The 14,613-nt window shown below is 38.8% G+C and overlaps 1 protein-coding gene and 1 long non-coding RNA gene across 2 annotated transcripts in view; both read left to right on the top strand.

Annotated features, from left to right (window-relative positions):
* LOC121385900 (scavenger receptor class F member 1-like) overlaps nucleotides 1-12,881 on the top strand; it is a 231,507-nt gene extending 218,626 nt beyond the window's left edge. The window contains exons 9-10 of the mRNA XM_041516691.1: nucleotides 11,699-11,785; nucleotides 12,853-12,881. Of these exons, the coding sequence (XP_041372625.1) occupies nucleotides 11,699-11,785; nucleotides 12,853-12,881 (116 nt within the window). The remainder of the gene's footprint in view (nucleotides 1-11,698; nucleotides 11,786-12,852) is intronic.
* A 1,075-nt stretch (nucleotides 12,882-13,956) lies between these two features.
* Nucleotides 13,957-14,613, top strand: part of LOC121386434 — a 4,998-nt gene continuing 4,341 nt past the window's right edge. Inside the window, exon 1 of the long non-coding RNA XR_005959652.1 lies at nucleotides 13,957-14,067. This is a non-coding gene — a long non-coding RNA (uncharacterized LOC121386434). The remainder of the gene's footprint in view (nucleotides 14,068-14,613) is intronic.

The raw sequence follows: 14,613 nt of genomic DNA, 5'->3' as shown, positions 1-14,613 counted from the left end.
CACCTCACATCTGACTATGCATTGTTTTCTGTTCTAGGAACTAGTGAAACCATGGGATGGTACATAGAACATATTCATTGCTTCCAATGGAAAACTGTAGCAGGTTTCCCCACCATTTGTCAAAATTAACAACATCCAATAGCTGATGATTAAAAATCAATGGGCTTTAGTGGTGCCTTTAACCAAACAAACTTTAACTTTATGATTATGTGTATGTGATTTATAGTGTGTGTGTGTGTGTGTGTGTGTGTGTGTGTGTGTGTGTGTGTGTGTGTGCATCTGTGTGTGTTTGCGTGAGTGTAGCATTTGCTGACTTTTGTTCATTTAGAAAGCACATATCTAACCGTCAAAATGCTTAACATTACTTATTCTAATAGATGTGCCTGAGCAGATGGATATTGGGGTCAGAGAGAGAGAGAGAGAGAGAGAGAGAGAGAGAGAGAGAGAGAGAGAGAGAGAGAGAGAGGGGGGGGAGAAAGTATGTGTATGTGTGGGAGAGAGAGAGAGAGAGAGAGAGAGAGAGAGAGAGAGAGAGAGAGTAGCGTTGGCTGACTTCTATACATTTAGAAAGCACTTCTCTAACAGTCAAAATTATTAGCATTAAGTATTGTAATAAATGTGTTTTGCTTTTCTTACTTAGTCTGTGCAGATGGATATTGGGGTCGATCTTGCAAAAAATGTGGAAATTGTAAAGATGTGTCCTGTGATAAAGTGACTGGAAGTTGCCAATGTCAGACAGGATGGACTGGATCGACATGTACAAGTATGTATTGTCTCGTAAAATAACACGCTTTATTATCAGTATATACACCTATTGGAGACAGCTTAACAATATCAAATTATGTAATTGACCTTTCACGAAAACCGAAAAAAATATTAAGTTGTACAGCCAGACTGGTTGGGCTCCAATCAGACGTGGCGGTAGCTTTTCATTACTGATACAGATGCACATGTATAATGAAACACACAACACCTATTTTAAGAGTATTCTGGTATGAGAATGCGCTAACATACATCTGGTAATGTTTTGCAAGACGACCACCAGAAACCCTGTATATCGTTCATGGCAGAACTCCAAACATACGTCGGTAATCTCAATAGTTGGGGGGCAATGATCTCCCTCCCATCCCTAATTTGACGAATGTTCTAGATACTGGGTGGGGGGGGGGGGGGGGGGGGGGTATCGTTGGCCGACTTTTTTACATTTAGAAAGCACATCTCTAACCGTGAAAATGCTTAGCATTACTTAGTGTAATCGATTGTTTTGCTTTTCATACTTAGTCTGTGCAGATGGATATTGGAGTCAGTCTTGCAAAAAATGTGGAAATTGTAAAGATTCTTTCTGTGATAAAAAAACTGGAAGTTGTCAGTGTGAGACAGGATGGGCTGGATCCACATGTACAAGTATGTATCTACTAATATAATAATATGCTACATAATCAGTATATACCATTATTGGAGACGACTAACCAATATTAAATTATATAATTGACGTTTCACTAAAACTGTGGAAGAAAAGACTAAGTTGTACATGTCAGACTGTTTGGCTCCAATCAGATGGGTCAGTAGCATTTCATTACTGATACGGTGCACATGTATAATGAATCACGCAACACCTACTCTAACAGTATTCTAGTATGGGAATGCACTAACATACATCTGGTAACCTTTTGTAAGACTAACACCAGAAAGCCTGAATATTGTTCATCGCAGAACTCTATACATGCGTCGGTAATCTCAATAGTTTTGGGGGGGGGGGGGGGGGGGGGGGCAATGATCTCCCCCCGTCCCCAATTTGAGGTATGTAATAGATACTGGTGTGTGTGTGTGTGTGTGTGTGTGTGTGTGTTACGTGTTCGTGCGCAAGCGTGTGATTATGTGTGATTGCGTCTGTCCATGTTCGTTTGTTTGCGTCTGTATGTGTCTGTGTCCGTACGTCTTTGTTTATGATTATCCTCCGTTGGTCGGCCCATTTGGCTATTTCTCATTCCAGCCAATGCACCAAGACTGGCACATCAAAGTCCGTGGTATGTGCCATCCTCACTGTGGGATGGTACATATAACATGTCCATTGCTTCTAATTGAAAAATATAGCGGGTTTTTCCTAGTATAGCTTTTTTTCTAATAGCCTATAATTAAAAGTCTATGTTTTCTAGTGTTGTGTTTAACCAAATAAACTGTGTGGTTATTTGTATGTGATTTAGGGTGTGTGTGCGTGCGCGTGCGCGCGTGTGTGTGTGTTCGATGGGTGTAGGTGAGGGAGAGAGTGTAGTGTTGGGTGACTTTTACACTTTTAGAAAGCACATCTCTAACAGTCAATATGCTTAACATTAATTATTGTAATAAATGTGTTTTGCTTTTCATACTTAGTCTGTGCAGATGGATATTGGGGTCAGTCTTGCAAGAAATGTAGAAATTGTAAAGAATCTTCCTGTAACAACAAGACTGGAGGCTGTCAGTGTAAGACAGGATGGGCTGGATCGACATGTACAAGTATGTATTGTCTAGTAATATAATAACACTTTATAATCATTTATAATATGGTATATGGGGTCAGCGACAGAGAGAGAGAGAGAGAGAGAGAGAGAGAGAGAGAGAGAGAGAGAGAGAGAGAGAGAGAGAGAGAGAGAGAGAGAGTGAGAGAGTGCGGGGGGAGAGAGTATATGTATGTGGGGGAAAGCGAGAGAAAGAGAGAGTGTGTAGCGTTGGCTGACTTATATACATTTAGAAAGCACATCTCTAACATTCAAAATGATTAGCATTAAGTATTCTAATAAATGTGTTTTGCTTTTTGTACTTAGGCTGTGCAGATCGATATTGGGGTGAATCTTGCAAAAAATGTGGAAATTGTAAAGATTCTTCCTGTGATAAAAAGACTGGAAGTTGCCAATGTGAGACAGGATGGGCTGGATCGACATGTACAAGTATGTATTGTCTCGTAATATAACACACTTTATTATCAGTGTATACACCTATTGGAGACGGCTTACCAATATCAAATTAAGTAATTGACCTTTCACGAAAACTGAAAAAAATACTAAGTTGTACAGCCAGATTGGTTGGGCTCCAATCAGATGTGCCGGTAAAATTTTCATTACTGATACAGTGCACATGTATAATGAAACATGCAACACCTACTTTAAGAGTATTCTGGTATGAGAATGCGCTAACATAAATCTGGTAACGTTTTGCAAGACGCCCAACAGAAAGCCTGAATATCGTTCATGGAAGAACTCAAACATGCGTGGTAATCTCAATTTTTGGGGGGCAATGATCTCCCTCCCTTCCCCAATTTTGACGAATGTTCTAGATACTGGTGTGTGTGTGTGTGGGGGGGGGGGGGGGGTGTATCGTTGGCCGACTTTTATACATTTAGAAAGCACATCTCTAACCGTCAAAATGCTTAACATTACTTAGTGTAATAGATTGTTTTGCTTTTCATACTTAGTCTGTGCAGATGGATATTGGAGTCAGTCTTGCAAAAAATGTGGAAATTGTAAAGATTCTTTCTGTGATAAAAAAACTGGAAGTTGTCAGTGTGAGACAGGATGGGCTGGATCCACATGTACAAGTATGTATTTACTAATATAATAATATGCTACATAATCAGTATATACCATTATTGGAGACAACTAACCAATATTAAATTATGTAATTGACGTTTCACCAAAACTTTGGAAAAAAGACTTTAAGTTGTACATGTCAGACTGGGTGGGCTCCAATGAGATTTGTCAGTAGCAGTTAGCGTGTGTGTGCGTGCGCGCGTGTGTGTTGTTGGGTGGGTGTAGGTGAGGGAGAGAGAGTGTGTAGTGTTGGCTGACTTTTACACTTTTAGTAAGCACATCTCCAACAGTCAAAATGCTTAACATTAATTATTTGAATAAATGTGTTTTGCTTTTCATACTTAGTCTGTGCAGATGGATATTGGGGTCAGTCTTGCAAGAAATGTGGAAATTGTAAAGCGTCTTCCTGTAACAAAAAGACTGGAGGCTGTCAGTGTAAGACAGGATGGGCTGGATCGAAATGTACAAGTATGTATTGTCTAGTAATATAATAACACTTTATAATCATTTATAATATGGTATATGGGGTCAGAGAGAGAGAGAGAGACAGAGAGATAGAGAGAGTGTGTAGGTTGGCTGACTTATAGACTTATATACATTTAGAAAGCACATCTCTAACAGTCAAAATGATTAGCATTAAGTATTGTAATAAATGTGTTTTGCTTTTTATACTTAGTCTGTGCAGATGGATATTGGGGTCAGTCTTGCAAAAATTGTGGAAATTGTAAAGATTCTTCCTGTGATAAAAAGACTGGAAGTTGCCAATGTGAGACAGGATGGGCTGGATCGACATGTACAAGTATCTATTGTCTCGTAATATAACGCACTTTATTATCAGTATATACACCTATTGGAGACGGCTTACCAATATTAAATTAAGTAATTGACCTTTTACGAAAATTGAAAAAAATACTAAGTTGTACAGCCAGACTGGTTGGGCTCCAATCAGATGTGCCGGTAGCTTTTCATTACTGATACAGTGCACATGCAAAATAAAACATGCAACACCTACTTTAAGAGTATTCTGGTATGAGAATGCGCTAACATAAACCTGGTAACGTTTTGCAAGATGCCCACCAGAAAGCCTGAATATCGTTCATGGAAGAACTCCAAACATGCATGGTAATCTCAAAGTATATATATATATACTACTCAAAAGAATTTAAGGGTCAGACGATATTTTCGACATTATTTTCTGAATGTCAATTATATTAGCTAGACCATAATGTCACGCATGGTATTGTTCCATTTTGACGAAAGTGGGTCTAAGCAACCCATAAATGAATTAAAATCCACTGTCATTGACACTGTCGACTAGTTCTAATGGCGAAAACATGCTTACATTTGCACGTAAATTAGGGCGAAAGCGAAAGGTCTGCTAAGTGCCCATAACTTGCTTTTTCACAAAGCGCTTCATTTGCACGCTTTGCACGTGTATTCCATGTTCCCAATGCTGAATTTCCGTATAATTGGAGCTTGCGTTCGTGTACGGTGCACACTCCAAATTCGACAATGGTACGACTTCAACTGACTATCGAAGATCGAGGAAGGGCTATTGCTTGGCTTCAGGATGGCAATACGCAAAGAAATGTTGCCCTGAGACTTGGTGTCAGTCAGAGTGTCGTTGGCCGACTGTGGCAACGGTACCAAGCAACGAATTCTGTTCGAAATCGTCCACGTTCGGGAAGACCCCGAAGCACTACAAATAGAGAGGACCGCTACATCACCAATATGGCTCTACGTCAACGCACAACCACTGCACGCCGATTACGTGACAATCTGCGGACTGCGACTGTCTGATCAAACCATACGCAATCGTCTGAGAGCCAATAATCTACACTGCCGTCGCCAGGCTGTTCGACCACCACTCCTACCACGTCACAGAACGGCCAGACGTCACTGGTGCACGCTTCATCTGCGGTGGCTACGTGTTCAGTGGGGTCGAGTGATGTTCACTGATGAGTCCAGGTTTAGTCTCCAGTTCAACGACGGTCGGGTTCGTGTCTACAGACGTCCTGGGGAGCGCTTCGCTGACGTTAACGTTAGACAACGTCACCGGTTCGGTGGTGGCAGCGTCATGGTGTGGGGCGGCATCTCTATCCACCACAGGACCCCCCTCTATGTGGTGGATGGCAATCTGAATGGAATCCGCTATCTGAATGAGATTATCCGGCCGTTGGTTCTCCCAGGCCTTCAGCAGATTGGCGGCGGGGCAGTTCTGCAGGATGACAATGCCAGACCCCACCGCGCCAGGGTGGTAACGGACTTTCTCAGACAACAAGGTATCGCCAGGATGGATTGGCCAGCATATTCGCCTGACTTGGCCCCAATAGAGCACGCCTGGGTCGAATTAGGCAGTAGAGTTCGGGATAGCCATGCCCCTCCGGCCAACCTTCATGATCTGGGTCAACTTCTTATGGCAGAGTGGCAGGCCATTCCCCAAGAGTTCTTCAGACGTCTGATCAACAGCATGAGGCAACGATGTGTCGAGTGTATTCGCGACAGGGGTGGATTCACACACTATTAAACGATTGCTCTAATGTGTAAAATCCATGTTTCACAACCTTCCACTTTGACAGCATGTCATGTGACTTTCTTGTATACAGTGACGTTTATTTGTGGTTTTTTGTAAATATGGAACAATAAATAAAAAATTTGGTGTAGTTTACATCATCAATCTAATACATTCTGAAACTTATTTGGTTATAAATTTTTTACCCTTAAATTCTTTTGAGTAGTATATATATATACATTTTATTTTTTTGGGGGGGGGGGGGGGCAATGATCCTCAATTTGACGAATGTTCTAGATACTGGTGTGGGGTGGGGGTGGGGTACCGTTGGCCGACTTTTATACATTTAGAAAGCATGCTTAACAGTACTTGGTGTAATAAATTGTTTTCCTTTTCATACTTAGTCTGTGCAGGTGGATATTGGAGTCAGTCATGCAAACAATGTGGAAATTGTAAAGATTCTTACTGTGATAAAAAAAAAAGTGGAAGTCGTCAGTGTGAGACAGGATGGGCTGGATCCACATGTAATTGACGTTTCACCAAAACTGTGGAAAAAAGACTTTAAGTTATACATGTCAGACTGGTTGGGCTCCCATGAGATTTGTCAGTAGCATTTCATTACTGATACAGTGCACATGTATAATGAAACACCCAACACCTACTTTAACAGTATTCTATTATGGGAATGCACTAACATACATCTGGTAACCTTTTGTAAGACTAACACCAGAAAGCCCGAATATTGTTCATCGCAGAACTCTATACATGCGTCGGTAATCTCAGTAGTTGGGGGGAGAGGGGGGGGGGGGATCTTCCCCCATCCCCAATTTGAGGTATGTAATAGATACTGGTGTGTGTGTGTGTGTGTGTGTGTGTGTGTGTATGTGTGTGTGCGTGCACAAGCGAGTGATTATGTGCGATTGCGTCTGTCCATGCCCGTTTATTTACGTGTGTATGTATCTATGTGTGTACGTCTTTGTTTATGATTATCCCCGTTGGTCGGCCCGTTTGGCTATTTCTCATTCCAGCCAGTGCACCACGACTGGTACATCAAAGTCCGTGGTATGTGCCACCCTATCTGTGGGATGGTACATGGAACATATCCATTGCTTCTAATTGTAAAATGTAGCAGGTTTCCCCTAGTAGACGATTTGTCTAATAGCCTATGATAAAAAGTCAGTGTTTTCTAGTGGTGTCTTTAACCAAATAAACTTTAACTTTGTGATTATGTGTATGCGATTTGGAGTGTGTGTGTGTGTGTGTGTGTGTGTGTGTGTGTGTGTGTGTGTGTGTGTGTGTGTGTGTGTGTGAGGGAGAGAATGAATGAATGAATGAATGTTTAACGACACCCCAGCACGAAAAATACATCGGCTATTGGGTGTCAAACTATGATAATTCAAATAAATAAAGTGATGATCAACATCAATATAAAAATTCAATGTTTAAACAAAAACAGTGTAAAGAACTGTGCCAAAAATACAAATACAAATATCACAGAATTTTACGGACACCGAATTTTACTCTGAACTTCCATTTGTGCTGTATTGGCCATTCTCAAAGAGAATGTTACACCCCTGCACCACGGTGAGGTTACAGCACACGCAGGGGTGTGAGGGAGAGAGAGAGTTTATTGTTGGCTGACTTCTATACAGTTAAGACTGGAAGTTGTCAGTGTCATAAAGGATGGGCTTCACCGACATGTACCTAAATGTATTGACTACTAATATAATAACACACTTCATAGTCAGCAGATACACGTATTGCAGACGATTTCCCAATATCAAATTAAATAATTGACCTTTTACTAAAACTCATTGACAGCATTGCTTTAGGTTCCCGGTTGTTTGTTTGTTTGTGTGGGTTTTTTACTTTCTTTTTCTTTGGGGGATTGGATTCCATTTTATCCTACACAAAATGATCATGGTATTTGACATGTATATATATATTTTTTTATTACAGCATGTGCAGATGGCCTTTGGGGTCAGTCCTGCTCTAAGACATGTGGTCCCTGTAAAGGATCTAAATGTGACAAAGATACTGGAACATGTATAGGTTGGTATTCGTTATTGATTCATTGTACATTACTGTATAATGAATACCCAATACACATTACTTTTGAGATACCGCAGTGGCATCAGATTGAAATATTCTCATATTTGATCTTAAGAAATTTATGAATAAGACAAATAAAAGCTATTCATTACATATTCTGAATCATATACACATGGTTATTATATACTATACAAATCCTAGTATACATTGCGTGGTAAAAAAATACGTGTGTATTAACATACTGAATTGAATCTCTTATCACATTTACCATTTGCACGCGTAGTCATGTACCAATGTTATCACTAACTTCTAAATATTACAACAATTATATCAGTACAATAATATGTTAATTTGTATTTATATTCTGTGTGACAAAAGAGAGAGAGAGAGAGAGAGAGAGAGAGAGAGAGAGAGAGAGAGAGAGTATCGTTTGCTGACTTCTATACACTTAGCAAGCACATCACTTATCGTCAAAGTGCTTAACAACATCACTAATCGTCAAAGTGCTTAACATTAATTAATGTCATAAATGTGTTTTACTTTACATACTTAGACTGTGCAGATGGATATTGGGGTCAGCCTTGCAAGAAATGTGGAAATTGTAAAGATTCTTCCTGTGATAAAAAGACTGGAACTTGTCAGTGTGAGGCAGGATGGGCTGGATCGACATGCACAAGTATGTATTGTCTACTAATATAATAACACGCTTCATAGTCAGTATATACACGTATTGGAGAAGACTTACCAATATTAAATTATGCAATTAACCTTTCACTAAAAATGTGAAAAAAGACTGTAAGTTACATATTTTACAATTGATATACAGTGTATTGACATTAATGTTTACCCCCAAAATAACAACCACAAAAAACAAATACGACAAACAAACAAAAACATAAACATACAGACAAACAAACAAACAAACAAAAACAAAAAACATAAAAAAGAAGGAAAAACACACCAACGAACCATAATAAACAATACAAACAAAAAACAGACCAAAAAACCTGAATGAAAAACAGACTACAACAAAAAAACCAACAAACAATCACGTGTGCACACACACACACATACACACACTACACACACACACACCAAGAAACAGAAGGGAAAAAAAAGACAGAACCCCCCCCCCCCCCCCGCCGAAAACAAAAAACTACAACAAAAAACAATAGCAAAAAAAGAACCCAACAAAACCCCCATCAATAACCAACATAGACGCACGCACACATGCGTCGGTAATATCAATAGTTGGGAGGGGGGGGGGGGGGGGAGGGGGGCAATGTATGTGTGCGTTTGTGCGTGTGTGTGTGTGTGTGTGTGTGTCTGTCCATGCTTGTTTATTTGCGTATGTGATTGTGTGCTTACATGTTTTTTTGTGATTATCCCCGTTGGTTGGATTCATTGGGGGATTGAAGGGGGTATTTTATTGTTACTTGTCTTGGATGAGTTGTTTGGGGTTTAATTTTTAATTTTTATATTCCATTTTATCCTATACAACATGATGATAGTAGTTGACATGTATAATTTTTGTTTTATTACAGCATGTGCACCACGACTGGTATATTAAAGTCCGTGGTATGTGCCATCCTATCTGTGGGATGGTACATATAAGATATCCATTGCTTCTAAGTGAAAAATATGCGGGTTTCCCTACGCAGACTATTTGTTAAAATTAACAACGTCCAATAGCCTATGATTAAAATCCAATGTTTTCTAGTGGTGTCTTTAATCAAACAAACTTTAACTTTGTGATTATGAGTATGTGATTTAGTGTGTGTGTGTGTGTGTGTGTGCATGCACGCGCGTGTGGGGGTGGGTGGGTGTAGGTGAGGGAGGGAGAGAGTGTGTGTAGCGTTGGCTGACTTTTACACATTTAAAAAGCACATCTCTAACTGTCAAAATGCTTAACATTAATTATTGTAATAAGTATGTTTTGCGTTTCATACTTAGTCTGTGCAGATGGATATTGGGGTCAATCTTGCAAGAAATGTGGACATTGTAAAGGATCTTCCTGTAATAAAAAGACTGGAAGTTGTCTGTGTGAGACAGGATGGGCTGGATCGACATGTACAAGTATGTATTGTCTCGTAATATAATAACACGCTTTATTATCAGTATATACACCTATTGGAGACGGCTTACCAATATCATATTATGTAACTGACCTTTCACGAAAACTGAGAAAGAGATACTAAGTTATACATGTCAGACTGGTTGGGCTCCAATCAGATGTGCCGGTAGCTTTCCATTACTGATACAGTGCACATGTATAATGAAACACACAACACCTACTTTAAGAGTATTCTAGTATGAGAATGCGCTAACATACATCTGGTAACGTTTTGCAAGACGAACACCAGAAAGCCTGAATATCATTCACGACAGAACTCTAAACATGCGCCCGTAATCTCAATAGTGGGGGGGGGGGCTCTCCCTCCCACCCCTAATTTGACGAATGTACTAGATGCTGGTGTGTGTGTGTGCGTTGTGTGTACGTGCGTAAGCGAGTGATTATGTGCGATTGTGTCTGTCCATGCCTGTTTGTTTCCGTGTGTATGTGTTTGTGTGCGTACGTCTTTGTTTATGATTATCCCCGTTCCTCAGCTCGTTTGGCTATTTCGCATTCCATCCAGTGCACCACGACTGGTATATCCGTGTATATAAGTCCGTGGTATGTGCCATACTATTTGTGGGATGGTACATAGAACATATCTATTGCTTCTAATTGAAAAGTGTAGCGGGTTTCCCCTCATACACTATTTGTCAAAATTAACAACATTATATAGCCTATGATTAAAAGTCAATGTCTTAAAGTGGTGTCTTTAACCAAACAAACTTGCCTTTGTGATTATGTGTGTATGATGTAGAGAAAGAGAGAGAAAGAGAGAGAGAGAGAGAGAGAGAGAGAGAGACAGAGAGAGAGAGAGAGAGAGAGAGAGAGAGAGAGAGAGAGAGAGAGAGAGAGAGCGAGAGCTTTGGCTGACATTTATACATTTAGAAAGCACATCTCTAACCGTAAAAATTCTTAAATTTAATTTTTGTAATAGATGTGTTTTGTTGTTCATACTTAGTCTGTGTAGATGTTTATTGGAGTCAGTTTTGCAAGAAATGTGGACATTGTAAAGGGCGTCCCTGTAATAAGCACTGGAAGTTGTCAGTCATACAAGATGGGCTCCACCGACATGTACATGAATGTATTGGCAACTAATATAATAACACGTCTCATAGTCAGCATATACACGTTCTGTGGATGATTTATTAATATCAAACTATGTAACTGACCTTTTACTAAAACTCATTGTGAGTTCATCACTTCTTGAATAGACCACAGACAACATTGCTTTAATTTCCCGGTTGTTTGTTTGTGTGTGTGTGTGTGGGGTGTGTGTGTGGGGTGTGTGTGTTTTCTTTCTATTTCGGGGGGGGGGGGGGGGGGGTTGGTGGGGTATTTTACTGTTGCTTGTGTTAAGTGAGTTGTTTTGGGTTTAATTTTTCATTTGTATATTTCATTTTATCCTACACAAAATGATGATGGTAGTTGACATTTATATTTTTTGTTTTATTACAGCATGTGCAGATGGCTTTTGGGGTCAGTCTTGCTCTAAGACATGTGGTGACTGTAAAGGATCTAAATGTGACAAAGATACTGGAAGATGTAACGGTTGGTATTCGTTATCGATGCACTGTACAGTACTATATAATGAATACCCAACACAAATTAATTTTGAGATACTGCAGTAGCATCAAATTGAAATATTCTCACACTTGATCTTAAGACTTTTATCAAGATGCTATTCATTACATATTCTGAATCATATATACACGGTTATTATATACTATACGAATCCTAGTATATATTACGTGGTAAAACATTCGTGTGTATTAACATACTGAATTGATTCTCTTATCACATTTACCATTTGCGCACTTAGTTATATATCAATGTTATCACCAACTGCTAAATATTACAACAATTATATCAGTACAATATTATGTTAATTTTTGCTTATGATCTCTATGACAAAACCCTTATTGCGATGACAACGTTGTCTGCACATATTTGATATATAATTTCCCTTCTATATTACATGGTTGATCCATAGCAAATATCAAATTATTCTATCTCAGACCCGTAGCCGGGTGTGTGTGCGTGCGACGGGTGCGGATGCCCCCCCCCCCCCCCCTCCACCTCGCGAGAATTGGAGTTCCGGCCAAAAATGTATACTGTTTTTATTTCCTAATTTCCTATTATAAGTATTTTAACGTTTACCCTAACAAATGGCTGTATTAAATGCTAGTTTATTCGAAGCCCCCCCCCCCCCCACCCCCCAATATTATTTGACTCGTGTCTGTAGAAGCTCAAATATTAATTGCAGCGTTCTGAAAATTTATATATAGTTTTTTCGCCTAAATTGGTACATGTGTTACACGAATGGTATTACAAGGCGTCGTTATGGGTATATTTAATTGAGAACCAGTCTATCATGTAATTGTGGCGCACTATCATGGGACGACCAGACCAACAAGAACGAAGTAAGAAACGTGCAGCCAAGAGCTGCCAAACGATGGATGCTTTTCTTACGAAAAAGAAAAAAAGTATAATATAATTTGTCAATAAAATAAATATGTTTATAAAATATCTTGATCAACTTTGTTGCGTTCGGCGAATTGCTTTTTATATTGCATGTTGTGAATTGATATGATATGAATTTATTTAAAAAGCTGACACTGTCGAATGCGTGCTCAACTGAAACCGTGTCTGGCATGTGATTGCTACCGGTACTGTAAATAATATGTTTAACATGTTATATATTTCATTGTCTCGAATAAAGTCATTGGTGGAACTTCGATTGCAATACCCTTGTTGAATTAACAATCAAAGGGGAGCAACCGACTTAAATATTATTCACGAAAGCGATTCTGATGCCGTTAATAGACCAAATAGAAAACGAAAGCTATGCCCAATAACAAAATGTAAACTCATTCATGGATTTTACTGTGTATTTTTTTTCACGCACGCATTTAGTGATTCAATTGTTATTTTTCTAGATTCCAGTTTTCACAAACTATAAATGTTTGTCTGCTAATGATAACATTATCAACAGTGTTAGTATATAGAATTCAGTGTCATATGCTACTAACTGTATATGGATTGAAAAAACACACACCTTTACTATTTACTGGAAAGAATAACCAATTTGTCAGTAACAGTTTATCCAATTTTAAAGACACCCCCAAAAAAACACAAAAAAAACAACAACAACAACAACAACAAAAAAACAACAACCCACAAAACCCCCACAAAACAAAACAAAACAAAACTAACAGGTTTTTTTAGTTCCATTTTTTCGTTTCAGTTAGTGGTTTTTTAGGTGTCTTACCAGCCCCAAATTCAGCCAACGTTTGTAAACTATTTGATTGCTTTCCAATGTCGCCATTTGGTTTGCCGTGAACCACACAAACCAGTCAGCCAGACGTTTTTCCTCTCGGTCTGGTTGAACGCAGCCCATTACTTTTTGAAGATTGTTTATTCGTAAACAGCACATGGGATACTTTTGCTGATGTATTTTGCGCATTTGTTTAATGTATTACTAAATTAACAGATTTATCAACAACAGCTGTATCCCTTCTAATCCTTACACCACGACAACAAAAACAACAACAAAACAACGAAAAAACCCCCAAAACAAACAAACAAACAAAACAAAACAAAAACAGACCAAAAGAATCAAACTGAAACAAACAACAAACCCCCCCAACAGTAACCCCCCCCCCCCCCCCACACACACACACACTCCCAATAATAATAAAAAAAACTATGGAAAACCCCCCCAAACCAAACAAACCCCACAACATTTGACAATGCAAAGTTCTCTGTTCTAGCATCTGATTCTACAGCTGGTCCAACCACACCAACCACTACGCAAACCACGCCAGGTATGTTTATATTAATTTGTAATTACCCATAACTTAATACTTATAACAAGCAGTATATAGTCTTGTTTTGCTTAGGCGTTCAATTTTAAGACAATCATGTTTATGTATTTATGAATAAACTAAAAGTTGTTTTGCTCAAATATGCATGCATTTCAACTCGGATGTATATTGTGTGTTTACATATACATTTTGTATAGTCCGTCGCATCATCCTACAAAAAAAATGTGGGTTTTTTTTGTTGTAAATACAATGGCATTTCAGTTCGGTTTGACGTGACAAGAAAGTAAAAGTGTTTTTTAAAAATAATAATACAAAATAATAATAATAATAATAAAACTATTTTGGTGTGCAATTTAGAAAACAATTGGCTCAGTAATAAATAACATGTAGTAAATTCCATAGTATGAAAAAAGGCGTTAAACTCTGTCGCCATGACAGTGTCCATGAAAACAAAAAGAAGAAGAAAAAAAGATGGAGACGTTTTGCTCAGCTGATACACCGACTGCACAGATATAATATATTTTGTAGACAAATAATTTCCAAACA

Source organism: Gigantopelta aegis, chromosome 12, assembly GCF_016097555.1.
Source record: "Gigantopelta aegis isolate Gae_Host chromosome 12, Gae_host_genome, whole genome shotgun sequence".
NCBI lineage: Eukaryota > Metazoa > Mollusca > Gastropoda > Neomphalida > Peltospiridae > Gigantopelta > Gigantopelta aegis.
The sequence above is the reverse complement of the archived record's forward strand: the minus strand, read 5'-3'. Positions and strand labels throughout refer to the sequence as shown.